This window comes from Rhinopithecus bieti, unplaced genomic scaffold, assembly GCF_001698545.2.
Source record: "Rhinopithecus bieti isolate Rb0 unplaced genomic scaffold, ASM169854v2 scaffold_9899, whole genome shotgun sequence".
NCBI classification, from domain to species: domain Eukaryota; kingdom Metazoa; phylum Chordata; class Mammalia; order Primates; family Cercopithecidae; genus Rhinopithecus; species Rhinopithecus bieti.
The window spans coordinates 82,859-102,867 of record NW_016806979.1 but is presented as its reverse complement, the minus strand read 5'-3'; the positions used below and the strand labels follow the sequence as shown (position 1 = coordinate 102,867).

At 54.7% G+C, this 20,009-nt stretch overlaps 1 protein-coding gene across 1 annotated transcript in view; it reads left to right on the top strand.

Moving 5' to 3' along the window:
* TBCD (tubulin folding cofactor D) overlaps positions 1-20,009 on the top strand; it is a 174,320-nt gene that overhangs the window by 89,195 nt on the left and 65,116 nt on the right. The window contains exon 9 of the mRNA XM_017879152.1: positions 8,075-8,231. Coding sequence (XP_017734641.1) covers positions 8,075-8,231 — 157 coding nt within the window. The remainder of the gene's footprint in view (positions 1-8,074; positions 8,232-20,009) is intronic.

Here is a 20,009-nt window from a genome sequence, read left to right as displayed (position 1 = left end):
GTGTCCAGAGACCTGAGCCCAGCCCTGGTGTTGCTGTGCACTGGCCGTGTGTCCAGAGACCTGAGCCCAGCCCTGGTGTTGCTGTGCACTGGCCACCTGAGCCCAGCCCTGGTGTGGCCGTGCACTGGCCGTGTGTCCAGAGACCTGAGCCCAGCCCTGGTGTGGCCGTGCACTGGCTGTGTGTCCAGAGAGGGCCGTGATTGTGGCTGTCAGCCCTGCCCATTGGAACTGCAACTCGATGAACTCACAGATTTATTTTGACAAGGTTTTCCTCTAAAGATGTGGAAGTCTTTGCATCTCACCAAGCTGTGCTGGTGCGGCCGTGGCGCACACTGGGCTTTTTACATCTCTCTTCTGGGGAGTGAGTCAGTGGGCATAGGATGACTAAAGTATAGGAATTTTAATAGGGAATTTTCTTTTTCTTTTTCTTTCTTTTTTTCTTTTGAGACGGAGTCTCGCTCTGTCGCCCAGGCTGGAGTGCAGTGGCGCGATCTCGGCTCACTGCAAGCTCTGCCTCCCGGGTTTACGCCATTCTCCTGCCTCAGCCTCCCGGGGGCCCTCATTCGGTCAAGCGGGGCCAGGTGTCCTCTCGTGCGTCTGAGGTGGCTGCCGGCGTGCGGGTGTGACTTTGTCAGTGTGAGCTCTGAGTGGGGTGTCTGGTGACGCTGCCCCTCCTTGTTCTCCTTCTTCTTGCCGAGTGGCTGGGGAGAGGGTTGCTGGGTGGAATGGAGCTTGACTACCTTTTGTGTTGACCTCTTGACGTCTCTCTTGGGAGGCTTAAAAAAGTGAAGATAGGAGGATTGGATCGTAATTTCTTTGTGTTGCTTTCCAGTAGCCCAGGGACCAAGCACGCTGTGGGAACCAGACCTCGGTGTGCTGGCCCCGCCCTCCTCGTGGCGCCTGCGTCTGTCCAGCCTTTGTCCTCAGACCACTGCTTCACCACATTGGCTGCAGCTGGGTGGCAGATGCCCCCGGGAGGAGGAGAAGCATTTCTTCCCAGGGCTTTAGACTGTGCTGTGTGCCTGGAACCTGGAGGTGCTGTGGCCTCCAGCCCTGGACGCAGCATGGAGGCCAAGCGGTGTCTCTACAGGACCCTTCAGTGATGAAGGTGACCGTGCTCCAGCCAGGTCCTAGGGAAAGCTCTCCAAGAGCGACGGCTTAAGCAGTTCTTAAAAATCGCAAATGATCTGTGTTCTTGGAGAAAGACCGGGAGAGAAGCACTCACTCACAATAAGGTTGCACCGACTGTGTACGAGTAGCGAGCTAGTGGAGTTCCAGGCAGTGTGGTCCAGTGTGAGCGGGGAGGGTGCCGGTTGGGGGGCAGTGCTTGGGACGCAGTCTTTGTACCCAGTGCCCTCCCGAAAGTCTGCTCATCAGCGCCCCTGAGCCCAGCATTGACCCCTGGAGGGACTGGGCGCCTTCCCTGGGCTCAGACTATGAGCTTCCTTGGGAAGCAGCACTTGCTCCTGATGTAGCCAGCCTCAGATCCTGTTGGGAAAGCAGGATTGGTGAGGAACCTGGAGAGGAGTAGGAGGTGCTGCCTGATAGCAGAGGTGGGTGAAGGGGGCAGAGAGGGCAGCAGGGGCCCAGTTCAGTCCTGTCTAGTTTTCACGCGGAGGCTTTTATGGAGTTGTGCTTCTCGAGCCTTTTACACGCCTCACAGTGGCGGTCCGATGTGGTGGCTGAGTGAGTTAACACCCTCAGGATTAAATGCAAAAGCATCTTCACTGGGTGCAGCATTTACAGTTTCGGTGCTGGAAGTTCTTAACCGGTGTTCTTTAGGAGCCGTCTTCCCAGTGAAGGGAGCTGCCTGCAGTGGACGCTCCCCAGGAGGTTTGCGGCATGGCTGCCGTCTGTGTTGTGGCCTGGGACTTTCTTAGAGAGAGACGAGTCATCTCTTGTGTGATTTACCAGCTTCACTTGTGCTTCCAGGGCTCTTTGAAGCATCGAACTTTTTAATTTCATGAAGAAACAAATGTAGTGCAGAGAACAGAGAGCTGCTGTGTGACCTGTGGGTGCCCAGCCTGTGGGGCTTCCTCGTCGCCGCCACCCAGACAGATCGAGTGCCGGCTCTCTGTGCTCTCCGGGACGTGGCCTTTCACAGCAGAGACGTTCTGTGCTCTTATTTTAACAACTGTAAGAATCTGAGCTTGGTGAGTTGGGTGACCCGGGCTCTGTGTCTTCGTGTTGGCTAGGGTGTGTCATACACCTGGCCTGGACTGCGTGCCTCCGTGTGGTGGGGACTCGTGACTGTCCCCAGCACCTTGACAGAGGGTCCTGGACTCTTAGATGCTGCACAGTGGTTGGTGGCAGGTGGGGTCTCAGTTCACAGGCACAGGTGGGGAGAGTTGCTGGGCCATCGTGGCCGGGTGACTTTCCTGTGGAAAGAGTGGGCTTGGGGCTTTTGGTGCGTGATCCACCGAGGCGGGGGGGAGGGTGTGCTTGGGGCAGTGGGGGAGAGCAGGGCAGGTGATGCATATCTGGGTATTCACCCCCAGCAGCACAGGAAGATGCTGGGAGCATCCCTCCCCTGGGCACCGTGGGGACAGCGGGGTTCTGCTCCTGTTGGTGGGTGGGGCTCCTTGCGCCCCAGGGGCAGGCCGAGCACCAAGTCTGTGCTGTGCAGCGTGGCAGGTGCGGCAGACGTGAGGCCAGCTGCTGCTCTCTGCAGGCAGCTGAGGGCCTCTGGGATGGCTTCTCTACCACATCCTGTGGGAACTGGAAACTCAGATGTCAGTGGAACCAGGTGTTCTGTCCATCACTGCCTCTTGCCCCCTGGCAAATTCAACCCTGGCATTTTCTTTTTCTGAGCAAGTTGAACTGCATTTTTGGGACAGGAGCCATGGCTGTGTGTGCTGGTGCTGAAGGGAAGGTCTGCAGGGACAGCCGCACGGCCCTTGGGAGCTGCGCTTCCTGCGCTCGGGCTCTGCACCCGCAGGCTTCAGGCCGAGAGTCCCTCCACATCAGCCCCGTTGTGGGAGGATGGCTCAGTGCTCTGGAGGGGCCCGAGCAGTCAGGGAGACACCCCCTGCCCACAGCCACCCCCTCTGGGCTATGTGGGAGGTGCCCACGGTCCCACACCTTCCTCGCGGAGAATGTGGCGGGCTGTCTGTGCCGTGGGGGAACTCGCTGCGCTGTGCCCAGCCCTCACCGCCCAGTGCCGAAATGGGAAGGCCTGACAGGGCGATGCAGTCTGCACCAGCTGTGTCTGCAGGAGTCCAGCATGAAGCAGTTTATGCCTAGAAGTGACGTTTGTTTTTAAAATTAGTAAAACCTCATTAGTTATCAGAAGGTGTGACTGTATGGCGATTTTTTGTAGAGGGGTTATTTCTGCCTTTGCAGAGAATGCCTGCATCCCTTCTGCCCCTTGGGGTCGCATACTGCAGTGGGGACTGTGGTGCTCTGAGGGTTAAGTTGTTTCTGTCACCTGGAGGCTGCTTTTTCCTCAGGCGATTGGTGTTCAACAAATGACAAGCTGTCTAGAGAGAAGGGTTTTTAAATTACATGGCTGGGCTTGGGTTGCCAAAAGGAAGCCTCCTGGGGTATGTTCTATACTCGACATGCATTTGCTGTGTGTAAGTGCAACCATGAGAAAGGTTTTTGTTCAGAGCTGTTGGATAGTTTCCTTATTTTAAACCTGTTGAATCTGGAAAGAGTTGTTTTTGAAATTTTTTTCTGATAATCACTTTATATAAAAGTTTATGGCAGAGGAGTTTCTGTTCCACATGCCCCTCCCCCAGCTTTGTGGTCGCCCAGGTGCCTGGCTACCGAGGCTGGCTTGCCCCTTGTGTTCGGGGTCCCGAGATGTCAGAGCTGGCAGCCCAAGGCTTCCTCTTTATCCTGAGCAGGAGAAGCAGGCCTCACTCCAGTTTTCACCCCAGGATGTAGCACCTACCACCCTAAGATGAATCAGAGCCAAGAGGCTTGGTTTTTCTGTTCTGGTTAAGAAAATTGATCATCTCACACCCTCTCAAGCTGTTTTACTTTGTGCAAATTAGATTCCTTTCCAGGGACCTGCGAGGAGAAACATCCTCAGCTTCTAGGGCTCCCTGGGATGTCGTCAGCAGCCAGGCCTTGGCAGCTGCCGCTTCACATGTGCTGGCGTGTGGGGCCCTGACGTCTGTTGTGGGTGTCATGGAACAGGATTGGAGGTTTCTGAGCAGCAGGAGGGTGAACGGCCCCAGGACTTTGCGCCGTGGCCTGGCCTGGAGGGAGGCCGGCTGGGCGCTTCTGGACGCCTGTAGCAGCACTGCCCCGGGCAGCGGCCCCAGAAGCTGAGGTGGACTTTGCTCTCTGCTGCTGGGACTCAGCCCTGGGAGCACAGGGAGGGCAGCGGGAAGCCCATACCTCTGCGACTCTGTCCACAGCTGGGGAGAGCGGCCCAGTGTGCGTGGGCCACCCACAGCCCTCTCAGGAACTGGCCTCTTCTCCTTAAGACAGAGGAGCGGCCAGGTCGGCCTCTGGCCGGACCTCCTCCGCCATCAGTTTCCAGCAGGAAGTGCTGGTCAGACTGAAGGAAGGCCTGCGTGTGTGTTGGCCCAGATGCCTGTTAGTGGACGTCGTGTCTGCACAGCTGTCTCTGGGTGGCTGATTCATCCCAGCAGCTGACTACACTGGTGCCGAAGAGAACCAGCTCTCACGGACTTGGGGACAGAAACCTGGGCTCCCCGACCCAGGTCAGGTCCTGGGGGTGTGGCGGGATCAGCTCCCGCAGCACCTCAGTGGCCTGGGGTGGGGGGTCTGTGTCCTCCCTTGGGGGCTTCTCATGGGGCTGCCAAGCAGTGTCCAGGTGCACACGTTGGGCGTGGGGGAGGCCTGAGACCAATGTCCACGCTGGCCACTGCCACTCGTGGTTGTCTGTTGGGAATTGGTTCTGTCCAGTGGATGGATAAATTGGGACTCAGTGGTTTGCACCCAGATGCCTGAGGCAGTGGAGTTGCTGGGTGGTCGTGCCTGGGGCTGCCTGGAGTGGCATTGCAGTGGCTGTCCCTGGGGACTTGGCCTGGCAGGGACACCACGTTTGTGCCCTGGAGTGGCATTGCAGTGGCTGCCCTTGGGGACCTGGACTGGCAGGGATGCCACATTTGTGCCACATTTTTCCTCCTGGAGGTGCCACAGCCTGTTAGTTTTGATGTGTGTTGGCCACGAACAGGCTGCCCTGTTAGCACAGAAAGTGAACATGAGCCGTAGAGAAGGCTCAGAGTGGACGTTGCAGGGCAAACAACTGACGGCCTTTTGGGTGTTACAGATTTGGTTTAGTTGAGACCGAGATAATCATCTTGAACCTGCTTGTTAGATTCAGTGGCTTTCTCTCGCACAGTCGTCCTCTTGTTTGGTTTCGTGTCTCACACGCATTCCGTAATCCTCACTCTCACTTTGTAGAAGGAAAACGTTCGACATTTACAAGAAGTGAGAGATACTCTTGCAAATCATCCAGCAGTTTCTGGTTTGCAGATTGATGGCCACACTGGCCGTTACTCTCAGTGCCTCCCACCGGTGATGGTGCTGCCAGCTCTGACCTGTGTGAGGAGGGCCTTGGAGAGCACAGGGCCCCCAGGTGGAGGAGGCTCCAGGAAGTGCTTTGCAGGAGGGAGTCATGGCTGAGAGACGGAACGCGGAGCTGCCCTGTGTGGCCATGCAGGGCCTTCTAGGGTGTGTTGTGGGGTCCTGGGGTGAGAGCTGGTGGTGGTCTGACCACGGTGGGAGGGAGCCGTTGGGTCCTGTGGAGGCATGACTGCCGCAGTTGGGGTGGGCTCTGGGAATGGCACAGTGTCTGAATGTGGAGGAGTGAGGAGGAGCCAGCCCTGCACCCAAGGGGAGGGCTGGCCGTGGGTATGGGCACCACACCAGAGGACACCTCTGCTCTGGGCACTGGGCTTGAAGAAGCCTACAGCACATCCAGGTGGAGTGTCCTGAGGAAATGAGGCTTGGAGAGGGGTGGGTCCCAGGTAGGCTGGGGAAACCTTGGTGTCTGGCGGGGACCCTGGAATGTCCTGCCGCTCCCCTGGGCCTTTGTGTACGGTGCCCTGCGTTGTGGCTGGGCTAAGAGGAGGCAGTTTCCCCAGCTCCTCACTCTGGCGAATTTCACATCCTTGATACCACGGTATCTTTAAATTTTCTGTTTTGAAGAAAGTTCATTTTTATGTAGTTTTAATAAATGTATAACTGATAATCTTGTTAAAAGTAATCACCATATGTATATAAAATAAACTGTGCAGAAACATCCATTTTTATTGCTCTTTATAGACCATAAAGATCCTTAGATGCAAAAAGTCAAAGGGGAAATTTGCATATAATATTCATAGTCCTACAGTTGTTGCTTATGGTGTTTTGCCTAAGATCATTTCTAGGTGCATTCTTCTGGGAGATAACGTATCTGATGACAGTTGCATGTGCAAATAACCAGCCTCTCATATATCCATGCCTGGAGTGCCTTTTCTTTTTTTTTTTTCCTTTTCTTTTTTTTTTTGAGACAGAGTCTTGCTCCGTCGCCCAGGCTGGAGTGCAGTGGCCGGATCTCAGCTCACTGCAATCTCCAACTCCCGGGTTTACGCCATTCTTCTGCCTCAGCCTCCCAAGCAGCTGGGACTCCAGGCGCCCGCCACCTCGCCTGGCTAGTTTTTCATATTTTTTTAGTAGAGACGGGGTTTCACCCTGTTAGCCAGGATGGTCTCGATCTCCTGACCTCATGATCCGCCCGTCTCGGCCTCCCAAAGTGCTGGGATTACAGGCTTGAGCCACCGCACCCGGCCATGGAGTGCCTTTTCTCAGACTGTGTGTGGTGTTAGTGAACTCGATTGGTGGGTGTGAAGTGTACAGACAACGTGTGCATGGAGGGGGTTGTGTGCGGAGCCCTGAGTGAGGCCCTGGGTGTGTGGGTGCTTCAGCACGAGGGCCTCCTGGGGAGGAGTGCTTGTCCGGGAGGCGGAGCTGGGTTGGGGGCTTGGGTGCTCCTCCTGGCTCCGTGGGTCTCCACTGCTGGCTTCATAGCTGTGTTCCGTTTTCTTTGTTCAGCAGTTGATCTCAAGTATTTATTCCAAAGCACTTGAAATATGTGAACCTAATAAATCAAGCAAATACAGTAAAACTTGAGCTCCTTGGAACACCCCAATATACTTACACCACATGTCCTAAATTCCTCTCGTGTCTACGTAAAAAATGATGTGTAGCCTGGGCAACATGGCGAGATCCCATCTCTACAGAAAATTTAAAAAGTAGCTGAGTGTGATTGTGGCATGCCTATAGTCTCAGCTGCTTGGGAGGCTGAGGAGGGAGGATCGCTTGCGCCTGGGAGGTGGAAGCTGCAGTGAGCCAAGATTGTGGCACTGTGCTCAGCCTGGGAGACAGAGCCAGACCCTGTCTCAAAAAAATAAATAAATGAAATCACATACGGGTGTGATATCACATTACTCATTAACCCACTTTCAAATGGAGCCGGAAGGATAATCCACACCTAGCTCGGATTTCCCTACATAGCTGTTTTGCATAGGAACCCTGCACGGATGGTTCCTGAAGGCAGCACTGAAGGTGCCACGGCCAGCTTTGCATTTTCATCCTGGTTCACGCCAGACCTGCCGTGACAGCACGACTCCAGGCGCTGCCCGACATCTGCACCTCTCCCTCCCCTGAACCGGTGGCACCTCTCCCTCCCCTGAACCGGTGGCACCTCTCCCTCCCCTGAACTGGTGGCACCTCTCCCTCCCCTGAACCAGTGACTCCTCTTCCTCCCTGCCTGGTGGGAGCTGCGTTTCCTTGAGTCTCCTCAGACTCAGCAGACCCCCGGGTGGCATTGTGTGCTGTTCTGAAGGAGCTCTTGCTTCTTCATGTCACTTTTAAAAAATCCTTTCACTGGATCTGAGTTGGTGGGCATGCGTCTTTTTTTCGGAGGCCTGTTTTCTGACCAGGCCATGGCTCTCACAGGAGCCCCAAGCCTCTGGGTGGGCTCCACGTGGCTTGTGTGCCTCACTCATCTGGCGCCATGGCCGCGCTCCGGCCCTGAGTCCTGCTTCTCTGAAGCCTCATGCGTTGCCCGTGTGGTCTGCTCCTCACCACCTTTTCTCTTTTCCTTGCCCAGTTGTTGCTGTGATCCTGAAGGCGCTGACTTACGACGAGAAGCGGGGCTCCTGCAGCGTGGGCACCAACGTCAGGGACGCCGCCTGCTATGTGTGCTGGGCCTTCGCGCGTGCCTACGAGCCTCAGGAGCTGAAGCCCTTTGTGACTGCCATCTCCAGGTAGGCCCATTCGTCGAGGCGCCTCGGACACGCCGTGTCCCCTGACGGCACCGTGTGTTGTCTTCCCCGCGAGAGGTGTGCATGGCAGATGCTCACGAACAGGTGAAATTCCTTGACCAGAGGATCTGTGACAAAGCCACCGCTCAGAGGTCAAGTTCCTTTTCCGTGGAGGAGCCAGCAGAGCGGAAGTGTGTGGGAGGAACATTTTGGAGGTCTTGGCCACCCTGCAGGCAGCAGATTCTTGGGGGCAGGTGGAGGCACCCTGGGTGGCGTGGGAGGAAGCAAGTGAAGTGGGGCACGGGAATCGCCTGTGCGACTCCCTGCAGTCATGGGTCTTACCAAGAGGCGAATTCCTGTCTCTGTCTCCTTTCAAGTTCCTTTGGAATACGGCAGGCATGTTGGACATGGAAGTCTTTAGGCAGTGTTTGTTTTTGTTGAGGAGCTGGATTTTGTGTTTTTGTGGACCAGCACTTGAGAGAATATTCAGTAGCAACAGCCTTTGCTGGCATGCCAGACTTCAGCTCCTCTGAGATGTCCGTGAACACTTCAGAACCTCTGGGAGGGAGGAAGCCATTTTTTCCCTCTGGCTTCTTGATGAAAGAACTGAAGCCAGCAGGTTTCATGTGGTCATCAGAACCTCAGAAGCTGTGCGGCCTACGGCGGGTGGGGCCTTGCCTCCGTGTCCAGTGCATGCATCCGGCCGAGCCCTGTGGTGGTGTCTGGTACCAGCGACTTTCAGGAGCTGATACTTTCTGCTAAGGAAACGTGCAGAACAGATGTGCCCCCAGCGTAGGAAATGATTGGATTCAATCCAGCCATGTACGCTGGTTTTGTACCTGCCTGTGGACTGAAATGAGTTCTTTTGTGCTGAAGAAGGCAGGCGCTTCCTTTCTTGTTGTGCATGAAGGAGCTGGAGGCGGGACACCGAGGAAGGCGACTCGGCGTCACTGTCCGTCATGGGCGTCACTGTCAGCCATGGGCTCCCATGGCTGAATCATCACGAGGTTTCACACCCGCACTTCATCCGACAACTTTCACTAGGAAATGAACTGGGGAAGCTGACTTCAGCCCCTGTGGGGGTCACGGGATGCAGCGTCCGCGGCTTCCACCCGGAAGGGCTGCTCCTTTGGTCTGGGCGGGTGGGGCGCCAGTGGTAGATGCACCTGGTGGCAGGCTCAGGCTGAAGTGCTGGGTCCCCTCTGCCCCCCACACCCCATGAGCACCCACAGTGAACCCCCCGGGTGGAGGTGCCACTGGCTCTGTCCGACAAGTAGCTCGTGAGCCACACACTGGCATGAGCTCCGAAGGGTCTTGGTGACAGGCACTTTCTCTTGTTCTTGCCCACTGCTGTTCCATCTTACCAAGTACTTAGGAGCGCCAGAGAGGGAGCTCAACCCTGTTACTTTCCTGGGCCTGCAGCACGTGGCCGGCATCTCGTAGTCTAGGTTCTTGTATCAGCCTGAGAGGAGCCAAGGGTCCTCCTCCTATCCAGGGAGGCCCTGTGTTTCCCAAGGCGGCTGTGAACATGCACATCCCTCCTGTCCTGCTCCTCTTCAGAGGAGAGCAGCGTGGCTGGAGGGTGCTGGTGCTGGCCAGTGTGTTGTGGAGAGTGTGGCTTACCTGAGGTCAGGGAGGTCTGGGGTGGCTGGGAGCAGGTGTGGCCTCTGTCCGCTGCTGTCCCCAGTGGCCACTCTGGTGGCGCTGCTGGGCAGGGACTTGGCTGCTGGTGGTCTTCAGGGAGCAGTACCTTGCAGAGTGGAGCAGAGAAGATGGAAAGACGGAGAGGCCTGGCTTTGGGCCCCTGCTGAGCTCCTGAGGCCCTGCCACGTGCCGGTGCCGGCCTGCAGCCCTGCTGTCTGTGTGCGGGAGCTCTTGAGTGTGATTAGCCTCAGGAAAGGCTCTTCCTGTTACTTCCTTGCCCTGTTCCTGCACTTTTAGGAAGTTGATCCTGCAACTAGGCAGTGAAAGCAAAAAAATTTCTCTTACTGTTTATATGAATAGTCACAGAATGAGAAAACTTACACTGATACCTCACTCAGTTTCCTTAGCAACCCTGCGAGGTGGGCAGGTGCCACCGCATTCCAGTTTCACTGAGGAAGTCAGGACAGCACTGAAGACACTTGTCCGGCACCTTGTGGCTGACAGCTTCTGAGCCAGGCCCGTCTGGGCAGCAGACCCAGGCCCTGGCCCGGGGCTCGGCGCTGCCTCGTGGCTGAAAAGCTCCTTACCACCTTCTGTGAGGCCCTGGAAAGACCCGTGATTCAGACGGGTGACGTTTGCGGCTGAATCCGGCTCCTCAGATGGTGGCTCCCATTTCACAGTGAAAATCCTCACGGATTTCCTTTCCAGCCTCATATTTTGTCTAAGTGTGTCAGCGTCACTGGAACCTGGGCCTGCCCTTCTTCCTGGGAGGAACTCTCTGGTCCAGTGTCACAGGAGGGGCAGGGCCAGGGCTGAGGGCTGGCACAGGAGATAGGGGTGAGGCAAAACCCCCACTCACCTGGGAGGGCGTTTAGGTGGGCACGGAACCCAGGGCCGCATGGGGGCCATAACTCATTGGTTCTCTGTTTTGGGGGAAAGCTGATCCCACTGTAGGGTGACTGTCATGAGAGTCTCCAGATCAGGTGCTGACTTTGGAGAGTTGTAGGCGGAACCATCCGAACGAGTGAAGTCCTCACTACTGGACAGGGCTCGCAGCTTAGCTGGGGCCGGAGAGAAAAGCCATGAGCAAGAAAGTTCTTACTGAAGGTCCTGGACAGGCAGATTAATAACTTCTGCCTTTGGCAGTGTTAGACCTCATCGTTCCAGAGTGAAATATCCATAAAAACCTGCCGATGTGCGTGGAGCCTGGCCTCGGTGTGGGTGTGGAAGGCTGGGGGCCAGTCAATCGGTAGTCCTGGTGCAGGCGGGCCTGTGCTTTGCGAAGGAGGTTGGCGCCGCTCGGTGGCCTGCTCGCTTATTCCTAGGCCCGATTCACAGAGGCTGGGGTCGCTCGGTGATCTGTTCGCTCTCTCTCAGGCATGAACCTTCCGGGCTGGGTTCCTGTTCTCTTGCACAGTTTCCACAGGGGACCGTCTTGCTCCAGGGTCATCTTCCTCACTTCGGAGCCCCTTGAGCCGCCCCTGCACAGGCTCCTGTAGGCCCCGTGAGGGTCCTGACCGGGGCTCCTCTTCTGGAGCAGCTGCCGCGTGTGGACCAGCACTGGCATGGCCGCGGTCTGCCCAGCTGGGTGTGGGGTTGAGCCCATCGTGCTGTGGAGGTACTCCCGGGGGTTGTGTGGGGGTCCCACGGTGGGAGGTGTGGTCGGGGTGAGTGTGACTTCTGTCTGGGGCACGTTGGGCGGGGCGTGCAAAAGGGGGGCCCTGGGACTCCTGAGTTTCTGGGTTAGGCCTGAAGGACTGTAGGACGCACCGTGGGCTGCAGGCTTGAAGAAGGACGTGAGTTTCTAGAGTAGCCTGGACTACACAGCGAGGTCCTCCACAGCGTGTGGCGGGGCTGGCGTTGGCCTGGGTCCCACTTGGCTTTGATCTTGTGGGGCTTTAGTTTTTGGACGTCCTGGATGGGCCTCCACCATGGCTCCCGGGTTCCCTTGTGCGCACTGCGCACACCGAGCCTGCAGCTGCTGGGGCCTCAGGGCTTGCAGCTCACAGGCTTCTGACGCCTTAGCCTGGAGCTGGCATTGTGCCCCTCTCGCCCCTTTATCTGTGCGTCCCGGCCGCAGACCCAAGGGTGCCCTTGGAGCCGTGCCCGCCGGCCTGGGTGTCGGGCTTGTCCAACGGGTTCTTAGAGAACCTGGGCCCCTCCCTGACCCAGGCAGGCTCCAGGCATCCGGCCGGGCGGGCTGTGAGTCAGGCTGCGCCAGGCTGCGTGTGGGATGCTGCTGGTGCGAGCCTCCCTGCCCAGGAGCCCTGCGCACCCGGGTATCGGTTGGGGTGTGCCCTTCCAGATCTGCCTCCCTTGGTTTGTCATAAGTGACCACATTTTAATTACCAGCTTTTATGCCTGTCAGTTGGGAACGTGATACAATCTTGATTTCTCTAACTTTCACAAGCTCTTCGGTGGGTCCTGGAGCAGTGCATGCTTGGGATCAGATCATCAGAGTGTAATTTTCGCAGGGAAATGGGGGCAGCAGCTGCTCCTCACTCCTCGGGTGCCTGGCTCTTCTGAGAGTCAATTCGGGGTTTGGTGGCTCACTTTTCTAATTGTTTCCTAGCTTTTGCTAAAAAAAACTTTGGATGAACTGTTCTTCCACCTCATGGTGTGGATGTATACTGTCCCTGTTTTATAAATATCAAAAGGAGCTTCTCAGGTAACTTTTCTCATGTTTTGAAGGTAGTGTTGGTTTTGAAAACCTGATTTCCTCAGTGTTGCACACAGGTAGCTTCAGAGGTGGGATAATTGTTGGAGTAGCGAATGGATTTCGCTGACCAGCTGAGTGTGATTCAGGGGCACAGGGACACTGTGAAGTTAAAGTGGGACGGAGTGGTTGTGTGTTATCTACAAAATCCCTCCTAACCAGTAATCACAATCTCATTTGCAAGAAGGAAAAGAAAGCCGAGCCCTACGCTGCTGTTGCCATTGTGCGTCCAGTGATTTCCTCACCTGAAACTCTTTTGTAAGCAGCTCATGTTGACATCAGCTCCGCCCAGGCAGCCACAGGGCCCTCCCCTGCCTGCGGGCAGCCTCTGACTCGGCCTCCACCTGGAGCAAACCTGCTGAGCTGCGCGGCCCAGGGAGGATCCGCCGAGGCCTGCAGATCCGAGATCTCTTCCTCGGGGGCAGGATTGTCCTGGAAAATCAGGAAATGGCAGGCATTGCTCAAAGCTACGTCTTGTCTCACTGGTGTGGTGTTTCTCAGTGGCACAGCTTCCAGGGGAAGACAACCCTTGTTTTTCAAGAAAAGTTAAGTGGCCGTTACCGACCAGAGTCCTAACCCCGTGAAACCTGGCAAATCCTGCCTCCACATCAGCTCAGGTGTGACTCGAAACCACTTAAAAAGTTTCTCGTATTTTACCACTGTGTGGATTAGTGTGAGCTTTGGTTCTTGGGGGTTAGGAGAATTCAGCCATAGGCAGGCCCAGTTTTACATGAAGGAAGATATGATTTGCAGCTTTCAAAAAACAGGGATGGGTAACAAATTACTAGTCTGATATTTTTAAAATGTTTGACTTTCAAATGACAGAATTATTGTTACTTAAGGTAAAGATGGTGTAATTGGCTTTTTATTGCTATAAAATATTATATAAATAAGAAAACTTGAGCTGGGGTGAGGTCTGTACTTTGCCGTACCTGCCGAAAATGAGGTGCCCGGAGCTTGGGGCAGGTCGAGGCGTGCACTTCCCCTTGACAAGGACAGGAAAGAGAATCCCTTTCTGTTTGACACAGACCATTTCTCTGTGTTGGGAAATCCTAGTGAAGTTTCACATAAACTTCTCCAGCGAAAGCAAACGGGCAGGGACACCTGGGGCGCGTGTCAGCGCAGACAGGCTGGTCCGTCTCGCGGCCTTGCAGCGTCTCTCTCCAGGTTCCCGGGGACGGGAGATGAACGTGTTGACTCACTCAGGGTGTTCCTGCAAAGGGAAACTGGGAGGCCCACGTGGGACGTTGGGTGCCCTGTTGGAGCCGTCGTTTAGGAAGGAGCTTTTGTATTTATATTTAACCAGCATCATTAAACCTGTTTGTATTTATTTCTCGATGAGCCAGTTTTGTTCTGAGAATGAGCCAGTTTTGTTCTGAGAATGAGAAAATTAGAGCTGTTTTAATAAGTGTGCAAATCAGGACAGTGTTCAACTTGTTGTAGGTCCATATCTAGTTGATTGCTTGAATTAGCTTGGGAGTCTGTAGTTAATTAAAAGCAGTGTTTTTCAGGCGTTGCTATATTTGTCCTACGACTTTCTGTGAGGTTCGGTAAAATACACACACAGCAGCAACTATCGTGACATTGACTTCTCATGGCGGGAGCCAGCTCAGTGGAAGTGGGCCAGGCTGTGGTCATTCCTCCCGAGGCCAGCTTTGCCTGCGGAAGCCCACGTGGCTCCCCAGAAGCTGGCCTCCGCACCACTCTTGCTTCAGGTAAGCTGCCCGGCAGTGTGGCTCTGGCTTTGCGCAGCCGTGTGGTCTGTGTCCAAACTGCTGAGCACTGCCGGGAGAGGAAGCCGGGAGCTCCTGGTGTCTCCTGGTGTCAGCTGGTCTGGCTGCCTTAGAGGAGCTGTTGAGCTGGACTGAACAACACTGACCTTAGAGGGTTAGACCTGGTTAGGATGGTAGATGATTTTAAGTTTCTTCTCTTTCTTCCATTCTTTCCTCATTAATCAATGTTCCATACTTTAAATATAGTAATTTAAACAAATAGGCCGGGCGCGGTGGCTCAAGCCTGTAATCCCAGCACTTTGGGAGGCCGAGATGGGCGGATCACGAGGTCAGGAGATCGAGACCATCCTGGCTAACATGGTGAAACCCTGTCTCTACTAAAAATACAAAAAAACTAGCCGGGCGAGATGGCGGGCGCCTGTAGTCCCAGCTGCTCTGGAGGCTGAGGCGGAGCTTGCAGTGAGCTGAGATCTGGCCACTGCACTCCAGCCCCATCTCAAAACAAAAAACAAAAAACAAAAAAAAAAACAAATAGCAAATTTCAAGAATTCAGTGTAAAATGTGACCTTTCAGTATTACTGGCTGGAGCCAGAGTCAATAAAGATGTAAGCCTATGTTCCTCTTCTGACAAATGTTAAAGGAAACCAGAAATTCTTGATTAGTATTTTTCCCTAGAACACGTGGCTTTATGGGTTTTAAAAAATGAACCTCTTGTTCATGTGTAAATATGACACAAATTTCTATGCATTCTGAAAAGATTTAGAATAAACTGCCATTTGTTGTTAAAAAATAGCAGTTATATAACTTTTTTTTTTTCTTCTTGAGACGGAGTCTTCCTCTGTCACCCAGGCTGGAGTGCAGTGGTGCAATCTCGGCTCACTGCAACCTCTGCCTCTCAGGTTCAAGCAGTTCTTCTGCCTGCCGAGTAGCTGGGATTACAGGAGCACACCACCACCCCCGACTGAATGTTCTGTGTTTTTAGTAGAGACGGGGTTTCACCGTGTTGGCCAGGCTGTTCTGGAACTCCTGACCTTGTGATCCACCCACCTTGGCCTCCCAGAGTGCTAGGATTACAGGTGTGAACCACTGTGCCCAGCTGCAGTTATAGAACTTTTAGTTATCAAAAGATCACGTTCATATGTCTTGATCAGTTTAATGATTCTGAGATTTCGTTAACAAAAGCCATTGTGATGTGTTGAAATAGGACTGATCTTAAAACGTTCGTGCTGATGTAACGTGAGCTCCCTTTAATTTTAAACCCGCGTTATTCTCTTATTTAGGCTATAGTTTGTTATAAAGAGTGTAGAGAGGAAAAGGGAGTGCTTTTCTGTTAATAGAGTTTTTCTGAAATTAAACTCAAAATTTTCAGTTTCAAGTGGTGAAAGCAGTGTCAACAGAAGGCTTCCCAGATACTAATACTGGATCTTTTAAGATCTTTAGATAATTAGTTGCTTTCCAAAATAACTTTTAATTCTGAACTCATTTTAGACTTCAAGAATTCCAAAACCAGTAGAGTTTTTCTAGACCCTCGACGGCGTTCTCCAACATGAACATCGCACATTCGGAAGCCAGGAGGTGCTGTGTGGGATAAAGGCCACTAAGAGGCTAGTCTGCCTGGGACCCCCCGTGGCACCTGGTGGTCCTGTGCTCTTAGCCTCCTTGGCTCTGTGACGGCTTCTCAGTCTTTGTCTTTCTTGATGTTTGGGCACTTAAGAAATAGGTTTTATTGAGATTAATTCACCTGCCATAAAATTTACCCCTTTAGGGCCCACAGTTCATTGGTATTTAGTGTATTCTCAGACTTGAGACCTCACCCCAGACAGAAGCCATGTGTGCCAGGTCCCGTCACCCGCTCCAAGCCCGGCACTGCCCGCCTGCCTTCCGCCCCTGTGGATTTGACCCTGAGACCTCCAGAGAGGACTGGCCAGGTGTTCTGTAGGATGCCCCTCTCTCCGTCATGTTTTCTCGTGCGTTACTGGAAAGAGCGATGTGAGGTGACCTGCCCTCCTCCGTGTGCTGTGCTGGGCCTGCAGCGCCCCACGACGGCTCCTGCTTGGTCTGGACCTTGATCCCTGGTCAAGATGGGGCCTGCCAGGTGCCTCCACTTGAGGGGACTGTGTTTTCCTCTGTAACTAGCAATGTTCTTGGGGGGTACTCGAAGGCTGTGCAGCATCCTGCTGTTTCTCCTTCGGTTTTCACCCCAGCCGAGCTCTGTCCAAGAACCTTGTTGTGGTCTGGTGGTTAGTTCCTGTTTCCCACTCCGACGTTCAGTGATCGCAGCTCGTTCTTAGGGAAGCCTGGTTCCTTCCCAGCTTTATTTCATCATTCGCTCCTGCCAGTCTGGACTCATGGGTGCTCATCCTGTTTTGGGGGTTATCCTCTAACACTATTGTTATTAATGTTGTTTGAGTTATAATCTAACACTAACTATTGTTATTAATGTTACTGAAATTGCTCCAGCTTTGGCCACTTCAGGTTGGCTTCTGTGTCATTTAAGCAAGATCCTGTTTTTTTTTTTCCCTGAGTGTTTTTTCTTTCCTTCTGGCACCACAAGATGCACGTGGCTTATCTTTCTGCCCCTGTCCCAGCCCTGGCACCCACCACTTCCCAGGAATCTCAGATCCTCTCAGTGGAGAACGGTATTTGGAATCCAGGACGCTGGGCTTGGCCTCAGCTGCCTCTAGGTTCCCTCCCTCCTCTGTAGCTGAGCGTGTGCCTCTCTTCACAGTCCACGTTTGCACAGACATCGGCTCTAGCCCAGCTTCCTCCTGGCCTCCCTTCGCGTGCCGCGTCTGGGCCTCCTGTGCAGCATGCTCTGCTGTCACGCATCTGACGTGATTTCAGAGCTGACGGCCCACACCTGTGTGAGCAACAGACTCACACAGCGTCCCAGGGTGGGACACTCTGTGCATCTTCCCCACCCCGGGCCTAGCATTGCTGGGGCCATTGCTCGGGTCAGCCCTTCTGGCTGGTCCGGGATGCAGACACATCTGCCAGTTCCCTCTGTGCTGGTCTCCCCAGGTCTGTGATTGTTGCTTCTTCAGTCTGCATGTGATTGTGTTCTACAACTCTAGCACCAAACAGGACAGTCCATCTCCCCCCAAAACTCCCCAGTCTGCTCCCCAACCCTGGGCCACCATTGATCTGCTTTTGGTCCTGATAGTTTACCGTTTCTGGGGTGTCTTAGAAACCGAAATGCACAATAGGCTTTTGATTCTGGCTTCTTTGACTTGGAGAACGCCCTTGAGACTCATCCCAGTGATCTTTCCTTTTGTTGCGGAGTGGCATGTTACTGGACGGAGGTGCCCTAGCCGTCTCCTTCGATGTCTCCCATCCTTTCTGGAGGCTCAAGGGGGCTCAAGGGAAGACTCTGCTTCCCTGCCTGAGTTGCCCACATTCCTTTGCTCATGGGCCCTTCATTCACCTTCACAGCCAGCCACGTCCACGTCTGGCTGCATCCTTCGCATACCTTATGCCTGTGACCCTTTTTTCTGCCTCCTGTGTCTGTCCTTCCTTCCCCCTTCCTGTGTGGATTTACCTCCTTACCTGTCTACTTATCAGTCTGTCTAGATGGGGGTCTTGCTGTGTTGCCCAGGCTGGACTCAAACTCCTGGGCTCGAGGGACCCTCCTTCCTCTGCCTCCCACAGGCAGATAGAGCACAGGTGTGGCCGAGGCCGCTGGTGTGCCATTGTGTTTCGCGCCCGCTGGGCTGCAGGAGTAATCCAGGCCTCTCCCCATCTTAGGGTCAGCTGACTGCCAACCTTAATTCCCCTTTGCCACGTAAGGAACGTGTTTGAAGGGGGGCACCCCATCTTTGGGAGGGGTGTTATTCTGCCAAAGACAAGGGTGTGGACAGATGTGCTGTGACCAGGGTGGTTGGGCTTAGGACTTTGTTGTTGTTTACCTGGAGGAACTGAAAGACCTGGGTGTGCTGCTGGATGCCCCAAGGATCTGGCCAGAGGAGGCAGGTAGAGAACAGGAGTAGGCGTCCAGGCCCTCAGGGCAAGTAGCGGGTGGGCTTCCGTGGTCTTGGGAGGTGCTGGGCCCGGAGGCATCTGCAGGAACTGCAGGTCCCCTACCGCAGGCTCCCCACACAGTGACGCCCATCTGTCTGTCTGCAGGAGCAGGAGGGGCTGGACGGGGAAGACGTCTTGCAGGGTCTGTCTGAGCATAGCAGTGACTCGTTTGTGAGGGACTTTGTTGTTGCCGTCTCCCTAGGGTGCAGAGGGCGGTGGTGTGGCCATCCTTGGATTGTGAGTGAGCAGTTGGCCGAGGGGTAGACTTTGTTCGGCTTGAGGCGGAACTCGGAAGGAAGCCGTGTACTCCCATAGCTCTGGGCTTTGTTTGTGGCTGTGGCCACACAGGGCAGGGCCTCAGGGCAGGGAGGCCAGTGCTTTTGGGAAGGGCCTCCCCCAGTCCTCAGAAGCTTCCCACCCTGTTCCCCTTGGGGATATTCCCCTTCTGTTTTTTTTGTTTTTGTTTTTTTTTTCTGGCTCTGGTTCCTGGCTTTTGTTTGCAAGGCTGGCTGCTGTGGCCTGGACGCTGGGGTCTGTCTCTGCCCGATGGTGGTCTGCATACCAGAGCTGAGAAGTGACCCTGTGGTAGAAGGAGGCCTTTCCACACCGAGACCACAGATTGTCCCTTCAGTGTGCAAGCGTTTCTCTGAAATGTGAAATAAATGCTGTATCCACTGGTGATCTGTGGTTGTTAGTGATTAAACCGAGTAAACGTAGCTCATTCGGCCGCTCGCTGCTGAGGGGTGTGGAGCTTCTGCAGCATCCTGAGGAGGTCCCGGAACGTGGGTCTGGGCTGTGCTGATGCTGGAGCAGCCGGTGGGGAGAGCTGCTAGGCCACTCCGGACAGCCCTGCACCCGCTCTGGATGGAAGCTTCTTGCTCCCAGCCGAAATGGGCCTGCTGCTGCGGCGGGGGCTGGAGGGGCCCCTCTGCTTGAGCCGCAGGGTACCCCGTGCCTGCATGCCCTCCTGGCTTTGCCTGTGGTTGGTGGCTGTGTTTTGGGCTGTGTTGATGGTGTTGTGGGGCCTCCTCTGGGCCTCAGCGTGTCTGAGCTTGACTGGGATGGAAAATGCACCTGGTGGTTTGTATTGTGTTGTTTCTGTTTTGCTTAATTTTGTTTGCCATTCTTATTTCCAAAGATGCTTCTACGTTTATACTGTATTTTTAGTTTAATTTCCCACCCTTTCCATCCACAAATTTCTGTTTTTATTGTGGTTCTCGGTGACCACACACTCCTCTCTCTTTCCCCTTCCCTCCTGCTCTCCCTCCCAGGCAGAGCCTGTGAGACTTGCAGGCATTTCCCCAGAATCGAGGCCCTCTTGGCCATCCAGCTGCTGCCCCACCCAACCTTTGGCTTCTCCCGGGGCTCCTGGTTGGTTGGGCGTCCCTGAAGCCCCAGCAGCAGAGCGCTTGGTCACGAGGCCCGAGTCACATGCCCTAGCGTGTCCGAGGAAGTACAGAGTCCAGCCGCAGGGAGGACTTTCTCAACTGGCCGTGGGGCCAGCTGTCCTGCTCCTCCTCGTTTGCTGTGGGCTCACCTCTGTGGGCTGCTCACTCAGACACACTCCCACCCATAGGGCTTTCCCACCCATTTCTCCTGCCTCCTTCAGTCTCTGCCCAGCACCCCACTGTCAAGCTCCGCCTCCGGCCCCCCCCCCCCCCCCCCCCCCCC